Source organism: Tamandua tetradactyla, chromosome 15, assembly GCF_023851605.1.
Source record: "Tamandua tetradactyla isolate mTamTet1 chromosome 15, mTamTet1.pri, whole genome shotgun sequence".
Lineage (NCBI taxonomy): Eukaryota > Metazoa > Chordata > Mammalia > Pilosa > Myrmecophagidae > Tamandua > Tamandua tetradactyla.
The window spans coordinates 37,866,331-37,893,975 of NC_135341.1; the positions used below are offsets into that span (position 1 = coordinate 37,866,331).

General features: G+C 58.7%; 1 protein-coding gene across 1 annotated transcript; it reads left to right on the top strand.

The window, feature by feature from the left end:
• Positions 1–2,471: 2,471 nt before the first annotated feature.
• PLXNB1 (plexin B1) lies at positions 2,472–27,605 on the top strand. Its single transcript, XM_077129414.1, has 37 exons — positions 2,472–3,049; positions 6,916–8,028; positions 8,865–9,047; positions 9,447–9,575; positions 9,701–9,801; positions 10,087–10,219; positions 10,475–10,631; positions 10,895–11,003; positions 11,079–11,187; positions 11,596–12,252; positions 12,461–12,583; positions 12,781–12,903; positions 13,310–13,403; positions 13,493–13,665; positions 13,816–13,967; positions 15,360–15,465; positions 15,659–15,795; positions 16,109–16,285; positions 16,541–16,712; positions 16,886–17,128; positions 17,803–17,979; positions 18,050–18,198; positions 18,648–18,748; positions 18,846–19,063; positions 19,243–19,421; positions 19,516–19,582; positions 19,738–19,884; positions 21,252–21,420; positions 21,644–21,747; positions 21,822–21,906; positions 22,152–22,324; positions 22,521–22,681; positions 22,770–22,917; positions 24,265–24,329; positions 24,426–24,501; positions 25,519–25,593; positions 26,877–27,605. Exons 1-37 carry the CDS (start codon positions 3,017–3,019, stop codon positions 26,979–26,981), a joined length of 6,423 nt encoding a protein of 2,140 aa, XP_076985529.1. The 5' UTR covers positions 2,472–3,016; the 3' UTR covers positions 26,982–27,605.
• Positions 27,606–27,645: the final 40 nt, after the last annotated feature.

Below are 27,645 nucleotides of genomic sequence, written 5' to 3' on the forward strand. Positions count from 1 at the left end.
GGAGGTGCAGAGGGGAGTGAAGGCAGACATCCCTGAGGACACCTGACTTTACCTCTCCCTTTTTGGAGGGGAACAATGACCCTTAATCTCCAGGGCTAAATGGCCTTATATGCCCTTGAGTAAACAGGAGTAGTGGGGAGCACTTGGTACTCATGTCAGTATTGGAGGACTCATGGACTTGGCACATGGTGGAGAACCCAGTGTCCCTTTAGAACACACAGTGGCTGTTATGCAGGTTTGCCTATGCGGAGCTGACTTAGCAGAGGGGCCCTCTGCTCATGGTGCCTGTATTCAGGCTGGGCAGTGAGCATGACCTAAGTGGCTCCATGGGTGTTCAGAATCTCAGAGCATCTGGTTCCTCAGTCATTTGGTCACTCTGTCCTTGGTAGTGTTCTCTGTGTTGTGGTTCCCCAGGATGGCATAGGATAAAATGACCCTTGCATTTGACTGTTCACACTCCTGTGGGGCAAGAGATGATGGGGGTTGTGGGGTTTGTTAGTCTTAAGTCCCCTCTGGGTTGAGATGGATCCTGAACAGTGCATGTTGAGTAAATGGATTTGGAAAGGAGTAGATTCCAAGCACGTGGAGGGGGCCCCCAGAAGGTGCAGAAGCAGGAAAGCCAAGGTGGGTGAGGGACTGGTGGCCAGACTGAGTTGGCTGTAGTGGTGATGGGTGTGGGGCAGTTGTGGAGCATGTTAGAGAAAGGTGGAGGACTTGAAGTGCAGGTTGGGAGGCACCAGGGGTCTCTAAAGTCAGAGGCCAGGTGAAGTAGCCTGGAGGGGCCATGATGCTGGCATAGAAGATATGCTGAGCACCTGAACCAGGTGTTGGAAGTGGGAGTGGTTGGGGAGGGAGGATTTGGAAGAGACGTGTGGTGGATGAGAATGTAGGAGGCCCCTTGATAGGGGTGGGTGGTTGGGAACTGTGTGCCTATGGTGTTGCTCTTGTGGTAGTAGCCAGTGTGGGTGACCCAAATCTCCTGGTTGTGGCACCCCCTAGCTGTGAAGATCCTGAGGGTTTCCAGTGTAATGTGTGTAAGACAGATTTTGCCTCCCAGGAGGATGTCCAGATAGCCTTGAGCCAAAGTCCTCCAGAAGTCCTAGCAGGATGGGCCAGGTCCTGGCTCTCAAGTTTACAGAGCACAGGCCAAGGATATGAAGGGACTGGAAAAGGACACAAATAGGCCTCAAGGAGAAGACCCTTCCACTCTAATGAGGGAGTCCAGATTTGCCCAGCTTCCATGGGGCCCAAGGTCACTTTTTGGGAAAGGACCAGAGTACAGGCCTGAGGGGAAAGAAAGGAAATGTAGTCTAGCTCTGCACCTCTGCACGTTCCCTAGGCTCTCCTTTCCCCCCAGGGTAAGGGTGTGGTATCACCCCCATTTGCAAACGAGTAAATAGGCTTGGGGGTCAGGTTACTTGGCTCAGTGAAGGTGCAAACCCAGCCCAGGTTCTTCCCGCACAGTCAGAGGTGGAGGTGGGGGCCGGAAGGAGGGACTGGTTGTTGGGGAGTCCTGGAAGAAGGGGCGGTTGGGGGCGGTGGGGAGAATCAAAGCTCCCAGGAGTTCAGGTAAAGGAAATTGGGGGATGAAGATTACAGGAGCGAGGTACTGGAAGGGGAAGAGAGGGCTCGGGGCGCTGGGCAGGGCTAGGTGGTGGAGGCTAGCGAACTGGCTGAGCAGGTGAGAGGGGGCGGGAAGAGGCCGGAGCTCTGTACCACCAGAACCTAGGAGTGCGGAGCGACACGCCCCCTGCCGCCCCCCGGCCCCCGGCCCCTCTGATCCCGGGAGAGTTCCTGATTCCGGTTCCAGCGCTGCGCGCAGGTGAGGCCCGGCGGGGGAGGGGCGGGGCCGCGGGCTCCACTCCTCACCCCCCACCCGGTCGTTATCCTCGTTGTCACGGTTACCGCCGCGGTGCAGCCGGTCCCCACTCCCCCACGTGGTGGGGTGAACCCCCGGCCTTCGGCAAATGTCGAGCCCGCGGGGCTGGAATGCGGGATCCCCGGCTGCTCGAGGCCGCGCGCCCGGCTCTCTGGCTGCTTCCGGCCTGGCCCGGGCGGCGGGCTGGTGAGGGGGGGAAGGAGCAGAGCCCGGCCCGGCCGACGCGGCTTTGTCTCCTTTGTTCCCCGCGGTAGCAGCGCCGCGGCGGGAGGGGCGGGCAGCGGGCGCAGTTTTCCGCCCCTCGGTCTCCGGGTAACAGCTGCGGCTCCGCCGGACCCACCTCCGGGGGGCGGGGAGGGGGGGCAAGGCCGCGCGCGCAGATCCCGAGCCCGGAGTGGCCGGCGCCCGCCTCGGCGCGCTCATCCCGCGGGGCCCGGCCGGGCGGTGAGTGAGGCGCACGGGCCCGAGTCCGGGCCCGGGGCTGGGGTGGCGGGGACGGGGACCAGGCCGCGTGCCCCAGAGGTGGAAGGACCCCAGGCCGCGATCCCGGCCAGCTGAGGCAGCCTGGGTGAGTGGTGGGCGTTTCGGATATGTGAGTTGGGACTACACTTCTCCGCGCGAAGAGAAACTCTGGCGGCTGCTCCTGTAACGCGATTGGGAGACAGAGGAGGTGGAGCTGCTCCTCCGCGCCCCCTCCTCGCCGCGGCTGGGACCGGCCGGCCTCTTCCCCGCCCTCCCAGGACCACTGGTGGGGTCCTTATCCCGCGGGAAGAGTGAGGGTGGGGGAATAGCCGAATCGGGAGGTCGAGGCTTTCCTTCGGGCTGCACTCGGCGGGCCTGACAAAGGCGGTCCACCACCCTCCTGCCGCACACCCCAAGAGGGGGGACGCCCCTCACCGTTCACTGACTGTGGGTTATTAATGAGCGCTCCCTGAGTTACCGCGGGCGCGTGGCAAATGGTCCCCCCCCCACACACACACACACCCCACCCCGCAACACACAGAAAACAGGGCGGGCGGTGCGCACCAGTGCGCTGTCAATGAGTAACTTGCCTCCTTGGTGGACGCTGGGAACAGAGCAGAGCAGGAGGACCGAAAAGAAAGGCCGATTTCCCACAAACTCCGGAGACGCGGCAAAATGTGGGCTAGGTGGGAGCTAGATCCTCTGCAGGTGCGCAAGGGCAAAATTTGCCTTCCTTTGGTTGGTGAGAACAGCCCTCGGAGGGTCCTGCAGGTGCTTACTCTTGGCAGATATGTTAGGTAGCCTTGGACCGTGCTGAAGAGGTCCAGAGAAAGACTGCTGAGCAGGTCAGGGCAAGAGTTAAGGCTTTGGCTGTGAGCCTGGACTGGGCCTGAGACCTGGGAGTGGGCAGGAGATCTTGCCTGTGCAAGTGGGAATAGGAGGCCTGGCTCCCAAACCAGCCTCTTCTGTCTGCTCTGGCCTGGTCTTTAATATGAGTGGGAATGATGCCTTGCCCTTTGAGAAGGTCATGGACCTACGTCTCCTGGACTGGCTAGGTTTACTTCGCTGTGAAATGGGGGTTCTTTCAGCATACAAGAAAACACCTGCTCTGTACCAATGTCTGTGCTAGTTGCTGGGGCCTCTGAATGAAACACCACACTTCCTGCTTTGAGCGAGCTTCATGTTCGAAGTAGGAGGGTGGAATGGGAAAAAATGGTCTCGGATAGGTGCTGCTAATTCTAGGCACACAGCATATCATGTTTAATGGTTCAGAGCAGTCCTGCCTCCTGTTGTACACATAGGAAATCTGAGGCCCAGAGAGCCAGAGGCAGAGGTACAATAAGTGCTAACACTAGTCCATCCACACTGAGCTCCCTCCTCAGGGCCTGGGAGGACAAGGAAGGCTCCCCGGGGACAGAGTAGCTGGGTGTGGGAGTTAATGGGATGAAGAGGGAGTGGGCATTCCTGGAGGGGGGAACAGCCTGTGTAAAGGCACAGAGGAGTGAAGCCGCCTGCAGTTCAAGCTGCAGGAACGAAGAGCATGTGCGGGGGAGGGCTTTGTCTAGAGGACTTTGACTTTTATCACTGAGGCCCTGGGGTGCTCCAAAGGCTCTGACGAGAGGGCTGTGCTCAGATTCTGCTTGAGTGAGAAAGATCCCACTGAGATGCTGGGATAGGGTGGGGGTGGGGAGCTAGACTAGAGGGGCTGATGGCTGCTCTGTGGCCTGTGGCAGAGGTTAAGTAAAAATACCATGGCTCACTGCCTACCATGGAGGAAAAAATGCCACTGCCCTTCTTCCTTTCTTCCTCCCCCCACCCAGTGCCCTTCCCTACACATGGTTTGCGGGTGGGCGCTGGGCCCAGTTTCACGAGAACTGTGATTGAAGAAGGCTGACAGCTTTTCTGTAGTGGGCCGTGTAGGTCAGTCTCCGACCTCTGTGGCCTGGCCAGGAACTGTTCTGATCCCGCCTCCTCTTCCCCTGGGCCTCTGGATCCAGTTGTGATTTTACATATGGGGAGTGGTTTGATCGCTCCCACTTGAGGGCTGGAAAACCCTGACCTGGGGTAGGCTCAGAGCAAATGAGGGAGTGTTAGTCTAACAATAGGACCCTCTGCCCCAGGCACATCACTGGGAGTGAGGTGGCTGGAGGGAATGAGCAGTCATTGAGAGCAGGAGGTGGCCTCTGCCCTGCTTAGACAGGTTCTTTTTTTCCCAGAGGGAGAAACTCCCCCCCCATCCCTTGGAAACAAGGTGGGGGCTCCTGGGCAGCCTAGCCTGGCTTACCACTATCCTGGGCTTCTCGCCGGGTTCACCGCTCTCCCTGCCACCCACCCTACCCTGTCCCTACCCCCACCCCCTTGGGTGGCAAACAGAGGCAGCCTTGTTCCTGCTTCCATAGAGCTGCCCTGTTCTCTGCACACTAAAAATGGAAACCCCCAAGCTATTTTGGGAGCCGTGCCCAGCGGGCTGTGGCCATGGCTTCCCTTCTCCCACCGGGCTGGTGGACACTCCTCCGAGCCCAGTGCCCAGCCTGGCCTGGGGAAAGCTTTAGGAGTACCCGCCACAGCCTTGACTGGGATGAGCTGACTTGGGCCAATGAAAGCTCTTGAGAGAGCCTGCTTGGACAGCCTGACAGCTGGGTGGTGGTGGTGGGGGCCGGGTGGCATGACCTGAGCACAGGCAGGTAGACTAAGTGTTGCCCAGCCTAGAAGACATGACCCATGGCAGGACTTTGCCAATCTTGGTGTTCCTAGTTAAGGACACTTGGGGTTTGGGGAAGGTAGTCCTGCCATAGTTTCCTGGTCTCTGGGTCTCAGGCCTCAGCTGGGACCTGTAAGGAGGTGTCAATTAAGAGAGAGGCATCCAAGGTCTGAGGAGGTCTGGAGATGGGCCAGAAATTGGAGACATAGCCAGCCATGGTGACATCCTCCAGGACACCCTCTTTCTCATCTCCTCTCCCACTTACTCCACACCTTGGGCCCTGGCTCTGCTTTGACCTTCTGGACTAGTCAGTCCTGTTGTACATGAGGCTTGAACCAGAGAGGTATCTAAATGTGCAGGGTGGCATGCATATTTGGGGAGTTTGTGTGATGTGTGCCTGTGTGAGGTGCTTGTTTGTGCAATGTGGGTATTTCTGTGTGTGGTAGGGTTGCTGATTGTGGGAATGTGTCGTTATGCGGGTATCTAAATGTGGGTGGGTCCATGTTTGGTTTGTGTGTCTTTGTTTTCATGTATGTGTCTGTGTGTATGTACAGATTACATCTGCATGCAGCTGCGTGTATGCAAGTGCCCATGTGTTTGTGGGGTGGTATGTACCTGTAGGGCGTGTGTTGTATATACATCCTGGTGTGTGCAAGTGTCCGAGTGTGTATCTGCCTATGTGGATGCTGGTGGTGTTTTGGGGGGTACACACTGAGATGCCTTGACGGAATGGAATTTGGGCAGTGGGTGTGACTGGGAGACTGCTGAGATGAAAGGGGACTGCAGATGAAGGGGCCATACTGGGGCCCAACTAGCCCTGCTTGCTGTGGGGCTCCTTCCTAGTTGCCCTTTCCCAGGCTCTGCGGGTGCCTGGTTCTGTTGCCCTCCCCCTTCCCGTGTGGGCTCCGAGGAGGCATCCCATGTGGAATGTGTTTGTGGCCCCGGGCCAGGCTGGGCCCAGCTCCACTGGCAGCCTGGGCAGCAGGGAGGGGTATCTGTGCTGTCTCCATGGTGGGGAGCCCAGGGCTCCCACATGGCTGCAGCTTAGCCCCAACTTCATGCTCTGCTTTCTCCCTGGCTATGTTATTTCCCCTGCCCTTCCCTCACCCCATCCCAGGTCTGGCTGTTGTCTTCTGACCCAGCTGGCCCTGCAAAGTGAGCCTGATCTCACATTGAGGCATCTGGGAATAGTATGACTCCCACTTATGTTGAGGGCTCTCCAAGGTGGGTTCCAGACCCTCAGACCCAACCCTTCCAGTCTTAACCTCCCTTTTCCTTCTGGCCTGGTAGATCTGTAGTTATTACCCTCCTGGACTCTTGGCCTGAAAGGCCCTTCACCCAACTCCTGCCCAGCTCTGGCACAGTAGGTGGCCCATAGGACTTCACCCTCACTCCCTCCTCCTGACTGAGAAAGCAACATCTGCACGGAGGGGCTCTCTGCCTTCTTGGGGTTCTGGGTCCCTCCTTGTCAGCATCCTATTCTCCTCCCCCTTCCAAGCCTTGGCTCCTGGGGATGGGGTATTTCCTGAGTCTCTGCCCCTCCAGCTCCTCAAACTTTGAACCCTGTGGTGGTGCAGGGCAGTGCTGAGTGAGGGTGGGATGGGGTGCAGGTCTTCTGAGACTGGTGCTTGCAGAGAACGAGCTGTGTTGAAGTTTCCAGGGGAAGCATATCGGTTTCTGACTCCTTGCAACTGTGTGTGGTCCTAGGATTGACCTGGGCCACAGTACCCATCTTAGTCTGGTTAATCTTCCAGGTTAGGGGGATACCTTGGCGAGGTCAGTGCTTCCACTGCCCATATGCCTGTTCTTCACTGTTTTCCCCATGGTGCCCTGGTGGCCACGTCAGCCCACTTGACTTCTTTCTCTCTGCCAGGTGACCATGCCTGTCCTCGGCCCAGCTCTTCTCCAGGCACTCTGGGCTGGGTGGGTCCTCACCCTCCAGCACCCCCCACCAGCAGCCTTCATTCCCAACGGGACGCATCTGCAGCATCTGGCACGGGACCCTATCACAGGCACCCTCTACCTAGGGGCCACCAACTTCCTTTTCCAGCTGAGCCCGGAGCTACAGCTAGAGGCCACCGTATCCACTGGCCCTGTGCTGGACAGCAGGGACTGCTTGCCACCCGTGCAGCCCAGTGAGTGCCCCCAGGCCCAGCCCACCAATAACCCAAACCAGCTGCTCCTGGTGAGCCCAGGGGCCCTGGTGGTGTGCGGGAGTGTGCACCAGGGGGTCTGCGAGCAGCGGCGTCTTGGGCAGCTCAACCACCTGCTGCTACGGCCGGAGCGGCCTGGGGACACGCAGTATGTGGCTGCCAATGACCCTGCAGTCAGCACAGTGGGGCTGGTGGCCCATGGCCTGGCTGGGGAGCCCCTCTTGTTTGTGGGGCGGGGCTATACCAGCAGGGGTGTAGGGGGTGGTATCCCACCCATCACTACCCGGGCCCTGCAGCCACCAGACCCTCAGGCTGCATTCTCCTATGAGGAGACAGCCAAGCTGGCTGTGGGCCGCCTCTCCGAGTACAGCCACCATTTTGTGAGTGCTTTTGCACGTGGGACCAGTGCCTACTTCCTGTTTCTGCGGAGAGACCTGCAGGCTCAATCCAGAGCCTTTCGAGCCTATGTGTCTCGTGTGTGCCTCCGGGACCAGCACTACTACTCTTACGTGGAGTTGCCTCTAGCCTGCCAGGGTGGCCGTTATGGGCTGGTCCAGGCTGCGGCCGTGGCCATGTCTGGAGAGGTGGCCCGTGGGGAAGTGCTCTTTGCAGCCTTCTCCTCAGCTGCTCCCCCTGCTGTGGGCCAACCCCCATCAGCAGCTGCCGGGGCATCTGGAGCCTCGGCCCTTTGTGCCTTCCCTCTGGACGAGGTGGATCGGCTTGCCAATCGCACGCGAGATGCTTGCTACACCCGGGACGGACGTTCTGAGTATGGGGCTGAAGTGGCCTATATCGAGTATGATGTCAATTCCGACTGTGCGCAGCTGCCCGTGGTGAGTTCTGATGCCACCCCAGCCCTTTCCCATCTCTGCGGCCACAGACTGGGCATTTGTAGTCAAGCAGCTGCCCCAGAGTCCAAAGGAAAGCTGGTGGTGGTGGTGTGGTCAACTGATGTTAAGTGCTTCCTGTGTGCCTGGGAGAGGGAGGGGTATCTTACCACAGTGTGGTATTCAGGGAGGCAGAGGGTAGTGCAGGGATAGACTGGTACTGGGCTGGTAACGGGGTGGCATCTGTGTAGGTGAACTGAGACAGTGTTTGGGGCTCAAGGGCATGGGGCAGAGACCCTGAATATTGGGATAGGAGCTGCTATTTAAGGTTTTTGAACAAGAGAGGAAGGTGATATTGGGACTTGTTTGACCCTGGCCTCCAGATGGTTGGAAAACGGGAGAAGATGCAGATGGGGGCTAAGTCAGTGAAAGGTGGGTGCGGGGCCTGGACTAGAAGAAGGGGTACAGGTTGTAAGGGGTTTTGAGAAGTTGTCTAGGAGAAGGCTGAGCAGAAAAATGAAATGAAGCAGCTCACAGGCCAAGTTTGGGAGAAGGTAGGGCCAAGGACAGAGGTGGAAATGAAAAAAAGGCGGAAAGAGCCAATGAAAACTGTCCAGGGTAGCTGGGGATAAGCCCACTGAGATGGGGCTGAGGATGTGGCTAAGGAGATGTTGCTGTCAAGGAGAGCCAGCAGAGAGGCCAGGGGAGTCCCACAGAGAGACAGGAGAAGGACAGGGATTGTCCCAGGAGGGCTGATTGAGAGCCCCTGGGAGGGGATGAGAGGAAAGATAGGGCAGGAGATGTTGAGGGTGGGCCTAACCATTGCTTCTTGCTGCCTGCAGGACACCCTGGATGCTTATCCCTGTGGCTCAGACCACACGCCCAGCCCCATGGCCAGCCGTGTCCCGCTGGAAGCCACACCAGTGCTGGAGTGGCCGGGGGTTCAGCTAACTGCTGTGGCAGTCACCATGGAGGATGGACACACCATTGCTTTCCTGGGTGACAGTCAAGGGCAGCTACACAGGGTGAGTCCACAGAAGGCACTGGACCCTGCCCAGGGTCTGGAGGGGAGGAGAGGGAGTAGTAGGGGATGTGGGCTGCTGGAGACCCAGCCTGGGCAGAGCTTCCCCTGTGACCTGTTCCTGGCTGGGAGATGTGACCTGTGATCCTCTTCTCAGGCCTGGGTAGTGTTTACCTGTGGCTTCCCCTGCCCCAGGGCTGGTTGGTATGACCTGTGACTGTCTCCTCTCCCCTCCCAGGGCCGGGAGGATTTTATCTGTGATTTTTCCTCCAGGGCTGCCTGGTGTCACCTGTGACTACCCAGGAGAAAATTCTACTTGCAAATTGCTTCATTGGGCAGGGGAGGGCCTTGGGCCTGTGGCCATAGACTTGGGCCGCAGACCCAATGTGGTCTCTGATCTCAGGTCTACTTGGGCCCGGGAAACGACGGCCACCCATACTCCACACAGAGCATCCAGCAGGGGTCTGTGGTGAGCAGGGACCTCACCTTCGATGGGGCGTTCGAGCACCTGTATGTCATGACCCAGAGCAAGGTGAGTGTCAGCCGTGAGCCAGGGCCCTAACTGCTGGCAGGGCCTCTGGGTAGGGTCAGGAATCCACACACTGGTGAGCCACTAGTGTTTGGATTGCTGGCCTCAGGTCCTCTTTGCTGTCACAGCTTCTCAGGGTTCCTGTGGCTTCCTGTGCCGAGCACCTGGACTGTGCATCTTGCCTTGCTCACAGGGACCCATACTGTGGGTGGTGTGTGCTCCTTGGCCGGTCAGTGCTCCACCAATTCCTGAACCCTGACCCCTTCGCCAACCCCAGTTCCAGCCCCAGCCTTATGCTCTCAGTGCTCCTGCATAAGTACGCTTCCTAGGACTCCTAATCCTTGGCCCTTGATTCTCAACTCCTGACCCCTGATGCCCAACCCCCCACCCCTCCAACCTGACCATCAGTACCCTGCCAGGGCAGACACAGGACCCTGCCCAGGTCCCCCCTTATAGTCCTCAAGATTGTGGCCACATGAGAGTCATGGGTGGGACACTGGTCATTCTCACTCAGGTGCAGTCGCCATTCTGAGTGCTCACGGGGCCAGGGCCCAGAGCGGTGGCTGTGGAGCTTCCAGCCAGAGCTGGGCTGTCTGCGAGTGACAGCCCTAAGTCCTTCCAACATCAGCCGAGAGGAGAGGAGGGAAGTGAGTGGCCAAGCAGGGCAGGGGCCCTGGTGGGAGGACTCTGATGATGGGTGGATACCTCGGATTTTGATATCGGATATACAAGACTGGCCTTGCATAAGTCACTTCTCTTGGGGCCTCAGTTTCTCCATCTGTTACCAAACCAGGCCCCAGAGGATATGTGAAGGCTCGGGTTGGTGTCTGGTACCCCTTAAATGCAAACCCTGGTTCACTACTTGCTGTTTGACAGAGTGTGTCCTGGGGCTCTCTTGGCAGATTTTCCTGTCGGTGCCAGATCTGCCACTGCTGCAGCCGGGGGAGTCATATTCCTGCCACTTTGGGGAACACCAGAGTCCAGCCCTGCGGACTGGTTCTGGGGTGATGTGTCCCTCCCCAGACCCTAGTGAGGCTCCAACACTGCAGAGAGGAGCCGGTGGGTGAGAGAAGCAGCTGGCCCTGGGGCCGGGAGCCCCACCCTGCTCCCATCTGGCCCCGGGGGGTGTGGTCTGTGTGAGATGTGAGTCCAGGCAAAAGAGTCGATGCCACCCTGTGAGTCCCCACTGATCCCAACTTCCCTAGATCTTCGTTCTGCGCTCTCCTGACCCTGAATGTCCCATCCCTTTTGAGGTATTAGCACTGGGGTGGATCTGAGCACCCTTCCCCATTCCTCATCCCTGGCCCTCTGTTTCTCTGTAGATCACGTCTCTGTGACTGTGGAGCTCAGGTTTGGTGCTGTCGTGATCACCCATGCTGCCCTCTCCTTCTATGACTGCACGGTGGTCACCGAGCTCCACCCGTCGGCGCCGTGAGTTCCTTCCCCTGACCCCTGGCCCCTGGGCTCCCTGTGGCGACCCCTACCCCACAGCTGTGCTCTGTGTAGGTGCCAAGCCTGCGTGAGCAGCCGCTGGGGGTGCCACTGGTGCGTGTGGCAGCACCTGTGCACACACAGGACCTCATGTGACGTCGGGCCAATGGTGGTAAGCCAACAGGTGAGCGTGACTCCAGGCTGGGGCACACAGGGGGTTGGGGTGCTCCAGTGTGAGGGTTACTCTGACGGCCCGGGGTCTGTGTGCTGCCTGCCATGTGGGGCTTCTGCACACGTGAGCGGCTGTGTGAGAGAGAACTCACTGGTGGGCGGCTGCTGAAATGTCCTGCCCATTTCAGGAGAGGACGTTAGTAGCTGAGAGGCAGGGGAGGTCTCGCCTTCGTGCCCCCCCATCAGCACAGATACCCCTGGAGCCTGCCCTCCCTTTTCTCCTTTGGAGAATTAATGGGCCGTTTTTGTTTCTCTTTTCCTTGGTCTCCTTTCCTCTTAACACGCCCTTTGCCTGCCTGCCTCCTGTTCCCGCGCCTACCCCTGAGTGGCCTTTCCTGCCCTTCTCTGGCTCCCCCTTCAGAGCCTGCTGCTCTCCCCAGCGCCCCCTGCAGGAGGTGTACCTACTTCCTTCCCACCCACGGACCCCACAGCCACAGTCAGCCCTGTTCCTGTCACCCTTCCTGTGGAGCCTGGAGCTCCATCCACAGCCACAGCCTCACATGTCTTCCCTGAGGCCAGGCCTTCCCTGCTCAGCCCTGGGGTACCTGCTCCCGTCTCCACGGAGTCATCTCTCCATGAGGAGCACCCCTTGCCCAGCCCCCCCAACAGGCCTGGAACTGCTGTCTCTTCCCCCACCGTCTCTGGACCCACCCCCGAGAACCTCTCTGCCCCCTACCCATCACCCTCAGATGCAGCAGCACTGCCTCCTGCCCCCGCAGACCCTGGCCCTGAGGCCCTCCCCTCTGCCGTACCCCCGGACCAGCCCACTGGCGCTGTTCCCACCACCACTTTCCCAGGGGCCGCTGGCTCCACGAAGCCCGCTCTGGACTGGCTAATGAGAGAAGGCGGCGAGCTGCCCGAGGCGGACGAGTGGATGGGGGGTGACGTGCCCGCCTTCTCCACTTCCACCCTCCTCTCAGGTGATGGAGACTCGGCCGAGCACGAGGGTCCTCCCGCCCCCCTCATCCTCCTGTCCAGCCTCGACTACCAGTACGACACCCCCGGGCTCTGGGAGCTGGTGAGGCCAAGCCCAGGAAGGAGGCCTCAGGGGAGGGCATCTGGGGAAGATGCAGCCCCTTGCTTGCCTTGTGATTCAGCACTGGGAAGGCTTGAGGGACAGGGTGGGTCTGTACCCGCAGGCCAGCCTCACCCCTGGGATTCTGCATGGGAAAGGAGGAGGCGGGCAGAGTAGGGCCCATCGACTGCCTTGCTCTTGGTTCCTGCAGGAGGAGGTGAACCGGGGGCCGAGTGCCTGCCCTTGTATGGAGAGTGTTCAGGGTTCCCTGTTAAGACCAGTCCACGTGAAACGAGAAATACAGCTGCTCGGTAGGAACCTGCGCCTTTTCCAGGTGAGTGTGTCCTGCCTGCATGTGTCCTGGCCTCCTTGGATGTTTATACACAATGTACAAGCCCTGGGGCATGGGCTAAAAAAGAAGGCATGGGGACCAGGTCTCAACCCCATCCCAGAGGTTGTGCCGAGGGACCTGTGGTGTGTGCTGGGCCTGGCTCTTGAAGCTGCCCCAACAACTGTGTCCTCTGCTCCCAGGACAGCCCAGGCGACAACGAGTGTGTGATGGAGCTGGAGGGCCGCGAGGTGGTGGCCAAAGCCCAGGTGGAGTGTGAGCCGCCCCCAGACACTCGGTGCCATGTCACGTGCCAGCAGCACCAGGTGGAGACCATGTGTGCCTGGGTGGGCAGGGTGCACTGGCCCACTGGCCAGCTACCAACCTCAGCCCAAGCTCTGATCCTTTGTCCCCCATGTGTTCCCATACCCCATCTCAGAGATGACCCCATGCCCCATGTGATCTATATACCCCAATTCCGCCTCTGACCCTGTGTCTCCAAAGGGTCTTGGTAACTTTGATCTCTGACCCTGAGGCCCCAGGGAGTCTCTACAACCCAGCTCTGACCTCTGATCACAAGAGGTCATGGGGTTCCTGCACCTCGACTCTCTGACCCTTGCTTCCACAATCAGTTATTTGGTCCTTTCTCTGACTAGCCCCTCCTCGAGCCTGCCCCACCCCAGCCTCAGGCTCTGATGGCAGCCCTTCCCCCCCCCCCCGCCCATCTCTCAGCTCAGCTACGAGGCTCTGCAGCCAGAACTCCGCGTGGGTCTGTTTCTGCGCCGGGCCGGCCGCCTGCGTATAGACAGTGCTGATGGGCTGCACGGTAAGCTACCAGATGGGGTCTCTGGGGGCCAGCTGGTGCAGTGGGGCTCATCCAGGCCTGATTCTCACATTTGTCTCTGCCACCCCCAGTGGTCCTGTATGACTGCTCTGTGGGACATGGGGACTGCAGCCGCTGCCAGACCGCCACGCCCCAGTATGACTGCGTGTGGTGCGAAGGCGAGCATCCACGTTGCGTGGCCCAAGAGGCCTGTGGCAAGGCCGAGGCTGTGGCCACCCAGTGCCCTGCACCCCTCATCCACTCGGTATATTGAAGCACTGGCACTTCCCCTCTTCACTGCTGCCCCTGAAGGGAGGGTGGGGATGACATGGGTTCAGAGGGCCCAAGAATGGGAGGCTGGGGCTGCCAGGGGTTGGTGGGTGGGTGGAGGTGAGCAGTTCTTGTCCTGGAATAGGTGGAGCCTCTGACTGGGCCTGTGGACGGACAAACCCGAATCACTATCAGGGGCTCCAACCTGGGCCAGCACGTGCAAGATGTGGTGGACACGGTCACGGTAGCTGGGGTGCCCTGCACCGTGGACGCCCAGGAGTATGAGGTGTCCAGTAGGTGAGCTGGCGAGACCTAGCAGGAGTAGGGCTCACCCCAGTAGCCTTCCTGCTCAGGGCCACCCACTACTCATCTACCACTCCTTCCTAACCCCTTTCCTTGGCTCTGCTCATGGTGTCTGAGGTTGCTGTGCAGCCCCAGAGCACCACCTTGACCTCCTTCAGAGACCTGCCTGGGCAGGGTGGCTGTCCCCAGCCAGCAGGGGGCTCTGCTTCCTGGCTCTGCCTAGGAGTCCTCACCTGGCACTGGACACAGTGGTAGGAGCAGGGTCCTCAGGTCTCAGGCACCTGTGCTCAGGGCTTATCTGAGCTGATAATCAGCTCACCTTTCTTCCCCAAGCCTGAGCCGGGCCCTCTGGAGGGTAGACTGTGGCACACCTCCAGTCCCTGGGGACGTCTTTCTGCTGCCTTCCTGGGGCTGGCGGCTTACCAAGGTTCTGGGCCATGGTTACCCGGCTGGTGTTACAAAGGTACACCCATAGGAACTTCCTAAGGGGGTGTTCATGAGTGGCAGGCCCCAGCCCTGGCCGCATATCAGTGTTACCTGGAGAGCAGGTCCAAAACTCAACCAGAGCAGCTCCTTAGACCCTCACGAACCTGGCTTCAGCAGCCCACAGTGGGGTCTTATGGTCTGCATTTTAAACAAGGAACCACCTTCCTAGAGTAGGTAGTTTTCCCCCAAAATGTGTTTTGACTGAGTACTTTAAGTGGTCTAGATTGTTAGTGATTCCAGAACCATAAGACATAGTGGTTTATAAACCACTGTGAAGTGGTTTATAAAGTGATTAAAATATATTCTGGCTGAAGCCTGTCCTGGGTGGTTAACATGGCACTTGCTTTGTTGCCTTGGAGCATTTGCAGTGACCATGACAATATCGTGGAGTTGAGCTGCCACAGCTTAATGTTCTGGAAATCAGTTTGCCCTGGACTTAGGTTTTCTGGCTAAGAATCATCGTTTCCTTATATTGCTTGCTTTCCCTTCACGTTTATCCCCAGAACTGACTGGAGGCTATCGGGAACTTCTTAAATTTTTTCCCCAGTGTTCTGTAAGTGTTGCCGTGCGCATGGCGGTGGTGGAGGATGGCTAGGCCTACTCATTAGCTCAGCCACTCACAACCAGCCTTACAGAGCTTCTTTGTAAATTTGTGCCACCACAAAGAGATCCATTTCTCCTTGTTGGGGACCTCTGAGGTTGCACTTGAATGATTGAAACCGCAAATGCTAATCTTCAGATGCCAAGGCCTCCTGGTGTGCCATAAGGATTTCCCTCCAAAGCAAAAGAGGCTCTCTGTCAGGAGACCACCTGACTGTGTGGGACGGGGAGAGGGCAGTGGCGACAGTTGGGGGGGCCGTTGGTGCAGCCTGGCATCCCCAGCCTTCCCTGTCCCCACAGCCTCGTGTGCATCACTGGGGCCAGCAGGGAGGAGATGGCAGGCCCGGCCACAGTGGAGGTGCTCGGAAGAGGACGTGGCATCTCAGAGAATGACTTTGCCTACCAGGTACCTGGCTGGGGGCTACCCCTGGCTGCCGATGGGCTGCTCCCTGAGGTGGCTCCCCTCGGCCTGCCTGGTTCTACTTTCCTAAGGCTCTTTACTTGCTTCATGTGGTTCCTTCTCATCTACCTCAGGCTCCCCCTGCCTCTTGTTTCTGGCCTGATGCCTGCCTCTCTCTTCCTATCCCCTTTCTCCGCAGGATCCAGAGGTGCATTCCATCTTCCCAGCCCGCGGCCCCAGAGCTGGGGGCACCAGCCTCACCCTGCGTGGCTCCAAGCTTCTGACTGGGCGGCAGGAGGACATCCGAGTGGTGGTTGGAGACCAGCCTTGTCACCTGTGAGAGCTACTTCCTCATTCTACAAAACTGCATGTGCTCCAAGGAGAAGAAAGGCTGGGGGTGGGGTGCTGGGGAGAGCAGGAGAGGGAAGAGGGCCGAGTCTGCTCTGTCAGAGTGGCCAGACCCTCCTGAAGCTGGGACTGAGCTGGACTTGCAGGCTCTAAGGCCATGTGGCGGAGGCTGTGGTCAGCCCTGGAGGGAAGTGAGCCGAGGTCTCGGTGGGTCCCATGTCCTTGAACCTCCCCTTTCTCCCTCCTGTGTCCCCTCTGGCCCAGTCTGGCCTGTACTTCCATTCCCGCCTCCCCTCCCCAGGCTGCCGGAGCAGCAGTCGGAGCAACTGCGGTGTGAGACCAGCCCACGACCCACGCCTGCCATGCTCCGTGTGGCTGTGTGGTTTGGAGCCACTGAGCGGAGGCTCCGCCAAGGCTGGTTTGAGTACACGTTGGACCCCAACGTTACATCTGCTGGCCCTGCCACGAGCTTCCTGAGGTGCTGGGCCAAGAGTGTGGCCGCAGGGCATGTGGCAGGGGGTGAGGGGATTCTTGGTGCCCGGGGTGGGGTGGGGGGCCTGCAGGGCATTATGTGAGGGGTTGTGAATCCCATACTGGTGATTGGGGGGTGGGGGCATGGAGCTTTAGTCTGGGGCTGAGCTAACCTGGCGGGGACTGGTCCACTTAAGCTGCGAGGAGTAGAAGCTGCCTGTGTCTCCTAGCTGTGACTAGTGACTTGGGGGCTGTGTTTCAGTGGAGGACGTGCGATACAGGTCCATGGCCAGAATCTGGATGTGGTACAGACTCCAAGAATCCGAGTGACTGTGGTTCCAAGGGCCATGCAGCCCGGCCAGGGGCTTGGGCGGAGGCGGCGTGTGATCCCGGAGATGGCATGCTCCCCTGGAGCCTCCTGTGGTGGTCATCATGTAGGACACCCATGGGCGCCTCTTGCCTGCACTGGGCTCGTGGCAGCCCCGACCCCCTGCCCCACCCTCACCCTGTGGGCAGTCATGGGCGGTGGGTACTAAATGAGGCATTCCCCGTCTTTGCTTGGCTCCCTTCCCTCATTCCCCTGCTTGTCTTCCCCCTGCCACCACAGTTTGAGGAACCATGCCACATGAACTCCTCCCAGCTCATCACGTGCCACTCACCTGCCCTCCCAGGCCTGCCTGAGGGCTCCTGGGTTCAGGTGGAATTTGTCCTTGACAACCTGGTCTTCGACTTTGCGACATTGAACCCCACGCCCTTCTCCTACGAGGCTGACCCTACCCTACAGCCCCTAAACCCCGATGACCCCACCATGCCATTCCGGCACAAACCTGGGAGTGTGCTGTCTGTGGAGGTACTGCTCCTGCTCGCACATGGCGGGGCCCCAGGACCCTTCACTTTGTTAGCCAGCACTGCTGCGTGCAGGGGAGGGGGCCCGGCATCAGAGTGAAGGCCAGTGGGTGACTAGGCTCCTTGTCTTTAGTGGGAGGTAGGGTGGGACTGGGGTTGGGGGTGCCTGGCCTGGCATACCTAGCGGTGGTGGGCTCAGTCCTGACACAGGTATCTGACTAACGATGTATACATCGTTTGGCACACGAGTAGCCAGACCATGTGGTACCCACTCAGGGATTGGGCCGACACACGTGGCCCTTGTTCTGACACATGCAGTAGGGAAAGGCTCTGGCAGGCCAGAGGTAGACAGTCACCCACCTGGGGCTGTGAGACACAGAGCAGGGGCTCTGGCTTTGCTGGGTGATAGGGCAGGATTTTGGAAGCAACTTTATAGGGTGATTTTTAAAATAGATGTTTAACTCTGGAAAAGCTAAGACTCCCGGAAGAAGGATGGGAAGAGTCATGGGGTGGGTCCTGGAAGACATTCATGTGATTTTTGGACCCACCTACCGGTGGGAAAGGTGCTGAGGGACCATCAGCCTGGCCCCTGGGGGCAGGGGACAGGATCTGAGTGACCACCAGCTCTTCCCCCTGGGGAAGGGTTCTGAGTGACTGGTCAGTGACCCTGTGTCCCAGGGGGAGAATCTGGACCTTGCGATGTCCAAGGAGGAGGTGGTGGCCATGATTGGGGATGGCCCCTGTGTGGTGAAGACACTGACCCGGCACCACCTGTACTGCGAGCCCCCCATGGAACAGCCCCTGCCACGGCACCACGCCCTCCGGGAGGCACCTGATGCTTTGCCTGAGTTCACGGTCAGTGGCAGCCCTGGGTGGGGCTGGGCCTCAGGCATGTGCTGGCCCTCACAGGTGTCTCCCGATGCAGGTGCAGATGGGGAACCTGCGCTTCTCCCTGGGTCGTGTGCAGTATGACGGCGAGAGCCCTGTGGCCTTTCCCGTGGCAGCCCAGGTGGGCTTGGGGGTGGGCACCTCTCTTCTGGCTCTGGGTGTCCTCATCATTGTCCTCATGTACAGGTGGGTGCAGCCAGATGCAGCTGAGCTGGTCTGGGTGACAGTGGGATGTGGCTGGACTGTGATGGGCTAGGCTAGACCAGGGGTGGGCAAACATTTTCTGTAAAGGGTCAGAGAGCAAATATTTTAGGTTTTGTGGGCTGGTCTCTTGCAAATATTCCACTCTGTAGTGCAAAAGCAGCCATAGAAAACATGAGTGTGGCCACGGCCCAACACAACTTACGTTAACAAAAGCAGTCGGCAGACTGGATTTGCCTTGGTTGTAGTTTGCCGACCCCTGTGCTAAACTGGCCTGAACTGGACTTGGGCCTGGGTGGGTGTGACTGGCTTGAAATGGGCTAAATCCCTCTGGGCTAGGCCAGGGTGTGGCTGGAGCTGGGTTGCAGGCTGGGTCGGGTGCGGCCTCCTCCGGCCTTTGCCTTCCCCTTCTCAACCCTGTGGGTGCTGAGCAGGAGGAAGAGCAAGCAGGCCCTGAAGGACTATAAGAAGGTTCAGATCCAGTTGGAGAATCTGGAGAGCAGCGTGCGGGATCGCTGCAAGAAGGAGTTCACAGGTGAGGCTGTGGAGAACGGGCCCCACGGCAGGGCCTGTCTGACCTTGCTCCCCTCGCCCAGGCTCCCCGTCCAAACCTGGCCTCTGCTGCCCGACAGACCTCATGACTGAGATGACTGATCTCACCAGCGACCTCCTGGGCAGCGGCATCCCTTTCCTCGACTACAAGGTGTACGCCGAGAGGGTCTTTTTTCCCGGGCACCAGGAGTCACCCTTGCACCGGGACCTGGGTGTGCCGGAGAGCAGGCGGCCCACTGTGGAGCAGGGGTTGGGGCAGCTCTCCAACCTGCTCAACAGCAAGCTTTTCCTCACCAAGGTACTGGCCGGTTCTCACCCCTCCACTCCTGGCCCTGCCCGGACCCTCCCTGCTCCACTGTCTCCTGGCCTTGACCTCTACACCCTCCTGACCCACCCCACTGGCCCCACCCCTTCTGTGTCCCACCATGTCTGAGCCTGCCCTCCCACCCCCATTCCGACCCTCCTCCCGGGCCCTAGTTCATCCACACGCTGGAGAGTCAGCGCACCTTCTCAGCCCGAGACCGAGCCTACGTGGCGTCCCTGCTCACCGTGGCTCTGCACGGGAAGCTGGAGTACTTCACCGACATCCTCCGCACCCTGCTCAGTGACCTGGTGGCACAGTATGTGGCCAAGAACCCCAAGCTGATGCTGCGCAGGTCCGTGTGGCTGTCGGAGGCAGTGGGACTGGAGCCGGGAGCTGCGGGGGGCCGAGCGAGCTGGCTCCGACCCTCTCCTGTCCTGTCATCCTAGGACAGAGACTGTGGTGGAGAAGCTGCTCACCAACTGGATGTCCATCTGCCTCTACACCTTTGTGCGGGTGAGGAAGGCGGGGAGGAGGCCTTCCCGCCAGCAAGGTCGAGGGTTTCTTACCCACTAAGCCTTCCACCCTCCTGCACCTTGTGTGCCATCCCCTGTGCCTCTGCCCATGCCTCTCACCTGCCCAGGTGGCCCTAATGCCTGCCCCTCCTGCAGGACTCAGTTGGGGAGCCTCTATACATGCTCTTCCGAGGAATTAAGCATCAGGTGGACAAGGGACCAGTCGACAGTGTGACTGGCAAAGCCAAATACACCCTGAACGACAACCGCCTGCTCCGAGAGGACGTGGAGTACCGTCCCCTGGTGAGGGGTGTGTGTGCACGTGTGTGGTCTGAAGTTTCAGTCCCTGGTGAGGGCGATGAGGGTGAGGCTCTGTGACTGTGGGCCTCGATTTGGCTGGAGAGGAAGGATGGTGAAGGCCCACTGCTGGGTCCAGGGAACCAGAGAGTAGACTCTGAGGACAGGACACTGGGCTGGGTTGCTCCTGTTGGCTGAGGTCTTGGGGGAGGACATAAGTTGGTCAGCTCTAGTCCTCAGTGTGTCCTATCTTGTTTAATCTTCCCAGAGGGATCCTCATTGTATGTATAAACAACAGGCTCACAGAGGTTTCTGACAGGTCACATGCTAGTTGGTAACAGGTTTCGCTTGGCTACTGGCCTGTGTTCTTTTTTTTTTTGGATGCATGGTCTGGGAATTGAACCGGGGTTTCTCGCATGGCAGGCGAGAATTCTACCACTGAACTACCTGCTCCCCAGCCTGTGTTTTTATAATGACAAGGCAGGGTGTCCCTGAGGCTAAGGCCACAGTGTCTAAGAATAGCCCACTGGGGATGGAATGGGGGCTGGTGACCAGACATCCCCTAGAATTTTGGCTGCTCCAGGAAGAGCCCAGGAGGTGCAGCCCTGTCAGTGGACAGCAGAAGGGTCTGTAGGAAGAAGGGCTGGCAGACCACCTCAGCTTCTGGTGTCTGGGGATAGAGCCCACCTGGCCTCTGTTTGGTCACTGGAGAGAGGCCTTTAGCCTAGATACTTGAGGGCCAGACCTTGAGGACAGAGACTTGAAGGGTCCCCAGGCCTGGAGTGGGATCAGAGTGGTCACAGTTAGGGCCTGGGGAAGAGCTGGACCTGTCCTAGAGCAGCCTGGTCCTTGTTATGCTGGGGGCTGAGTGTCTACCCAACTAGGGCCTCAGCATCTGGCCAGGATGCAGCTGTGCCCACCATACCCAGGGGCTGGGCTCTGGAGTCCCCACCCAAACCTGCCCACTGCTTTCCCCTCACTTACCCTCAAGGAGTCCTTTGGGAACAACCTATTCAGTGTCCCCAAAGCTCCTCTGTCAGGATGGATATCTGTCAGGTTTCCCTCAGGTCCTCCAGCTTGAGCAGCTGAGCCAGGAACCTGAGAATCTGGGTTAGGAGGGATCTGTGGCCACTCATTTTTCTGCCTCCCATCCACAGACATCTACTGAGACACTGTGTTAGGTGCTGGAATCGCAGACTGGAGGAAGCTGCTATTCCTGGGGGAGGCAGACAGGGGACAAGAAGAATTAGGGGCTGTTGGCACTGGGAGGTCAGAGAGGTGGCCTCCCTGGGGCTCCTCCCTGTCCTTGGCCTTGTGTCTTGGTCATCCTGTGTGTGGCAGTAGCCCTGATGGCCCCCATGTGTCCTGCGTAGACCTTGAATGCGCTGTTGGCTGTGGGACCTGGAGCAGGAGAGGCCCAGGGAGTGCCCGTGAAGGTCTTGGACTGTGATACCATCTCTCAGGCCAAGGAGAAGATGCTAGACCAGCTTTATAAAGGAGTACCTCTCGCCCAGCGGCCAGACCCCCGCACCCTGGATGTTGGTGAGGGTGGGGGAGGGGTTGCCTGGGACCCGAGCCAGCAACGGGGCCACAGTGGGAGTTGGGGTAGGGCTGATTTCTCAGCTGGTGAGGGTCCCCTGCATCTGGTCTTCGGAGAGGTTGGTGGGTTTGTCCTTGACAGAGTGTCCCTCCGGAGGAGGAGACGGCTCCTGTGAATAAAGGATGTCCCAGCAGCCCTGAGCCAAGTCCCACCTTGTTCTTGTAGAGTGGCGGTCTGGGGTGGCTGGGCACCTCATTCTTTCAGATGAGGATGTCACTTCCGAGGTCCAGGGTCTGTGGAGGCGCCTGAACACCCTGCAGCATTACAAGGTGGGAGGGGTGGGAGCTGGAGGAGGGATGTGGTGGGTGGGGCTGGTGGAGGGGTCACCGCCTGTGGTCAGCAGGTCCCAGATGGAGCAACCGTGGCCCTCGTCCCCTGCCTCACCAAACATGTCCTCCGGGAAAATCAAGATTATGTCCCTGGAGAAAGTGAGTCTTGTGGCCCCCCACCCTCACCCCCTGCCCCTTATAAACCCTTTCAGTCTACCTTTGCTTTGCCCAGTCCCAGGAAGGTAGAAACATTCTCTGGAGCTCAGGGTGGGCTTATGCCTGCTTCCCTTCTACCCAGAGAAGCCCTCAGCCAGGTGCCCCCACTCCTGGGCTGTTGGTCGGATTCTAGGGCCCAGGGGAGGTTGCATTGATGAGGGGAGATGAGCTGTGGGATCTTGGCCCAGGGACCCCAATGCTGGAGGATGTGGACGAGGGGGGCATCCGGCCCTGGCACCTGGTGAAGCCAAGTGAGGAGCCAGAGCCACCCAGGCCTCGGCGGGGCAGCCTTCGGGGCGGGGAGCGTGAGCGAGCCAAGGCCATCCCTGAGATCTACCTGACCCGCCTGCTGTCCATGAAGGTGGGGCAAGGACGACTGGCCTGGCTGGGAGCTGGAGCAGGGCAGGCAGAGAGGGGTCTGGGCTGTTGGGGAAGGAACAGCCACCATGGGGATTTGGGGATGGTATGGAGCCCACATAGGTGCAATGCCACAAGGTGTCCAAGGCTGGACTGACCTTGCTGACCATGCCACTTCTGCTTCTCCTTCCCTGCTGCAGGGCACCCTGCAGAAGTTTGTGGATGACCTGTTCCAGGTGATTCTCAGCACCAGCTGCCCTGTGCCGCTTGCTGTGAAGTACTTCTTTGACTTGCTGGACGAGCAGGCCCAGCAGCATGGCATCTCTGACCAAGACACGGTCCACATCTGGAAGACCAACAGGTAGGGGTAGGGTCTGGGTGGCTTGAGGTATGTGTGGGGTCGCCTCTGCTGCCCCCACACTCATCAGCCACCCCTGTTCCACCTATAGCTTGCCACTGAGGTTCTGGATCAATATAATAAAAAACCCGCAGTTTGTGTTGGACGTGCAGACATCTGATAACATGGATGCGGTGCTCCTTGTCATTGCACAGACCTTCATGGACGCCTGCACCCTGGCTGACCACAAGCTGGGCCGGGTGAGCAGGGCCTTGGTTGGACACGGTGGGGCTGGGTGGGGAGGGGACAGCATGGGCTGTGGTGGCAGTGCTGGGCCTGCTTGCAAGTTCCAAGCTTTCCCCAAGATTTTAAGCCAGGCCTCTGACTCCAGGCATCTCCAGGCCAGACCTTGTCTAGGAGGTGGCAATGCCTCTTAGGGGGTACTATGTGCCAATTCACAGAGTGAAAACATGGGCAGCGACTTCATAGAGTGAGGACTTACTCCAAGGTCAGTGGGGAGCCGCCAAGGGCTGGGAACAAGGAGCGGTGTAATCAGACCTGAGGGTGATAAGCACCCCAAGTGATGGTAGAGCAGATGGATGAGGGCCTGGACATCCAAAGAGGAAGCTGTGGTCATCCTCTTGATGAACAGTGACAGTGACAGGTTCAAGCAGGAACAAGAGGATGCAGGGCAGGCAGAATCTGAAGGATATGTGGAGAGGTGGAGGGTGGGGAGAGGAAGGAGAGATATATACAAGGCCCGGGTCTCTGGCTTTGGGGAGCTCAGGCTTCAGGTTTGTGGGACCACCAAGTAGTTTCCAGGGATGGATGCTGGGTGGGGGCTGGATCTTTGTCCACTCTTCACACTGTGTCCCTTTCCCAGCCAAATAGCAAATGGTTCCGGGATAGCCCAGGTACAGTCCAAACCGTGAAGGCCAAGGGTCTCCTGGCCCCCCCCCCCCCCACACACACACACAGTTACTGATCAAACATGACTGCTGCGTCAGCCAAGGGATGGACTGGGCCTTTGTGTCCCTGTTCACACGGGGGCAGTGTCTCCTTCATGATGTTGCTTCCCCCTCCCCACAGCTTTAGGATGGGGCAGCAGGCCCAGGGCACTGAAATGTACTGGCCCGAGCCCACCGCAACTGGGACAGAGCAAGGATTTGAACCCAGTTCAGTGGTGGAGGCGGTGCCTGGGTGTGTTAAAAGTGGGGCTCTCATCCAAGAGACCTGCTTCCAATCCCAGCTTGGCCACTTGGGAGTGAGGTGGTCCAGAGCAGTTTACTTTATTTTCCGGGTCACAATATCCTCATTTTAAAAACAACAGGCACTGCTTCCTTTCTGCCCTGCAGGCTGAGAAAAGACCTCCAGGTGATGACATCAGTCTCGACATTGGTGGCGGGAAGGAAGTGGAGTGGTCCTTGCAGAGGGAAACAAGGGCTGTTGTGATTAACTGTCTCAGTTTGCCAGGAACTGCGGGGGTTCCTGGGACATGAGACATAGTTTAAATACTGAAACAGTGCTGGAAAAATTGGGACACTCACTCTTCCTAACGGGGGCTTTCATCTTGTTTCCTCTTTTACCACCTTCCTCTTGGTGCCCAGGACTCTCCTATCAACAAACTTCTGTATGCTCGGGATATTCCCCGTTACAAACGGATGGTGGAAAGGTACTGGGGGGAGGGAAACAGGTCTGGAGGGGAAAGATAGGTGGAGATTGGTGGGCTTGTTTACCCAGTGGCTGCAGCCCCCGCTGTCTCTCGCAGGTACTACACAGACATCAGACAGACTATCCCAGCCAGTGATCAAGAGATGAACTCTGTCCTGGCCGAGCTGTCCCGGGTAAGGCCCTTTCTTTGCCTCTCCTGCCATGGAGAACCCTTCCCCCTTACACCTCTGCAGCAAAGTCCTTAGGTCTGCAGTGGCCCTGAGAGCTGGTCAGGGCAGGATCTGTACCATTGTTACAGACACAGAGGCTTCCAACAGCCACTAGGAGAAGATCAAGCATCTCATCTCAGGAAAGCAGGGGTCTTATCCTGGCTTGCTTGGGTGATTGGATCCCTGCACCACCCTCACTGTGTGGATGAGAATCCGAGGCAGAGAGGTAGCTGGGATTTATCCCCAGGCCTGTTCTCTGCTTTCCTCAGAGGTGTAGACATGCCCCATCCAACTCTTAAAACAGCCAGACTCCAGGGAATCTGAAATATTGTGACAATCACAATAATACCTCTGGGTGTTTTTTTGGGTGTTGCTGTGTGTCAAGCCTATTCTGGGGTACTTTGATAATCTGATCATCTCCTTTGGTCCCCATGAGGCTCAGAGATGTCCCCGTGGAGGGGCCTGGGAGTGACTTCAGGAAATACTTCAATTAGATTAGAGCAGAATTATGTCGGGCTTATAGCCTGCAAGTGGCATCTGTCCCACATGGCTCTGCAATCACCTAAGGTGGTAGAGGGTCTGAGCTGGAGCTTGGAGGGGGAGAGAGAGGTAGGGACCTGATGGAGAGCCCAGGCCCTAGTGATGTCTCTGCTCACCTCACTTGGCCTTCCTCCATGCTCCCCAGCTTTTGGGGTTGTGGGGAGGGGCTAGTGCGTGGAGCTTCTCTGAGGCTTGTGGCAAGAGCTCCCCCAGTGCATCAGAGGAATCTGCAGACCTGAGGTCTCTTCCCACTAAGGAGGCCCTTTGGCCCTGTACAGTCTCCAGCTGAGCAAGCCCTGGGCTAGGCCTCCTGGGCTACACAGGCTCTCCTTCCCATTGCAGGGCCTGTCACTTCCTCTGCCTCCTAGACCTCCCTTCTTCCTGCTTTCCCTGGGGTCCTGGGTCTCACCTCTCTCACTTTTCTTCTGGCCTTCTTCCTAGAACTGTTCTGGAGACCTCGGGGCGCGAGTGGCCCTGCATGAACTCTACAAGTATATCAACAAATACTATGACCAGGTGGGCAGTTGCCTGGACCCTGCCAGGGAGGTTGAGCGGGTGCATGTACATGAGTGTGGGGATCTGGCCCTGTGACAGGGTGGGGGCCTTAGCAGAGAGGCTGGGCCCTTTGGTGGTTTGGGGGAGCATCCTTTAGCTGTGCTCTTTTCCTGCTCCACCACTTCCCATCCCAGGTGGTGGTGGTAGGAGGCTGGGGGCATCTACCAGGGACCAGAGGTGGTGAGCAGGCTGTGCTAGGTGGGACACTCAGCTGCTGCCTCTGCCCTGGAATAGGCCCCCGCTCAGAGATCCCAACCAGAGCCCCCTACAGTACAGTCTCCCCAGTGGGTACAGACCCCACAGGGCTGTGTGGGCCACCAGAGAGGAGCTGCCAGGCAGAGGCTACCAGCCGGGCGCAGGACTGAGAGTGGACAAGGGCATGATGGAGGGGTTGTCTGGAGCCTCTCTGGGCTGCGTGTCACGAGCTGGGCAGCCGTTGGTCAACCTGCAGACATTGGTGTGACAGCCAGGTGTGAGGACAGCCACTTAACAGACAAGTAGATCATGAGTGTGGAGTCGAGGCTGTGCAGCTCAGCCTGGAGTGGTGTGAGCCACGGTGTGGGGGAGGTAGGGGACTGGATGCAGTCCCCTCCAGGGTGAGAAAGGAGTGGCCAGAAGTGAGACATCCCCTCGTGGAGCCATGCGTGCGGGCGGTTGCTCTCCCCCAGTGCTGTTGCGCTTCACGGCTTCTGCCCGTCCTCTTTGTGGTGACCCCATCTGTGGTCATTTGGGTATTCGCCTTTGACCACTGTCTGTCTCCCCCACTGGTGAATCCCTTGAGCGTGGCAGGGAACATGACAGTCAGGTTGTTATTGCTCCTCGCCTGGCTCCCTGCACCGAGGAACTCAGGAGTGGCTTTGGCCTGGGTGGGCTTTGAGCTGGGGGCCAGCCTGGAGCAGGGCTTCTGTGGAGCTCGGGGGAGAAGGCCAGCACGTGGGCGGGGCTGGCCTCCATTCCGAATGATGGTTCTGGGGAGGTGCATATTCATTACCAGGACTGCCAGGTCCTGGGCAAAGTCCCTCACTCACAACCTCACTAATTCATAAAACCCCATAGCGTCTGTGCTGTTATTATCCTGTCTTGCCAGCAAGGCCCTGAGCTCACACTAGAAGCCAGTAGGGTGGATCACTGGGCTTCTTAGAGCTCTACCCCAAATGCCCTGCAGTACCTTAGAAGACCTTCAAGTCTGTGGTAAACATATAGGCTAGAGAATTCTCCCCCTGATGGTTTTGGTCTCTGCGTAGATCATCACTGCCCTGGAGGAGGATGGCACGGCCCAGAAGATGCAGCTGGGTTATCGGCTCCAGCAGATTGCAGCTGCTGTGGAAAACAAGGTCACGGATCTGTAGGGATCCAGCAAGCCCTGTTCTGTGGCCTCTCAACCCCGCCTGGGCAACCCCGGAACCACGAGGGGAGAGACCACCGTCTTAGATGCCTGTAGTGACTGACAAGCAGAGTTAGTGGAAGGTGGGCTCCTGGCCTCCTGGTGGCTGTGGCCTGGGGCCCTGAGGCTCACTGAATGGTGTCCAGCCTGCCCCCCGAGCCCAGTGACCCTGTGGGCTGCTTCCAGTGTGATGCCTGTCTATGGGGACTCAAGACCAAGGGCTTCCAGAGAGTGGCCAGAAGGGCCTCCAGCCCCTTGGGGACACTGTACTGTTTGTGGACATTGGCCATCATCCCACTGGGACTCAGAGAGGAAGGAGAAAGCCCTACCTTCCCTGTCCTAGCTTCCCTCCTCCATCATCCCTGACCTCAGTTTAGCTGCCTCTGGCCTTGTTGCTGCTGCCACATTCCTAGGTCCGAGAGATGAATGCCTTTCTTAGGCCGCTGCAAACTGACCCCTCAGCTGGGCTGGCTGCCTCAGGGCCACCTGCCTCACAGGCAGCCCATGGTGAGGGGCTCCTGCTGCAGGGGGGCCTTGGGGAGAGTGGTGGCCCCACTGACCCAGCTCTTCATTAAAGGATAACACACCACGTGGCGTCAGGCTCTGCTGTGTGGGCTCAGCTCAGCACC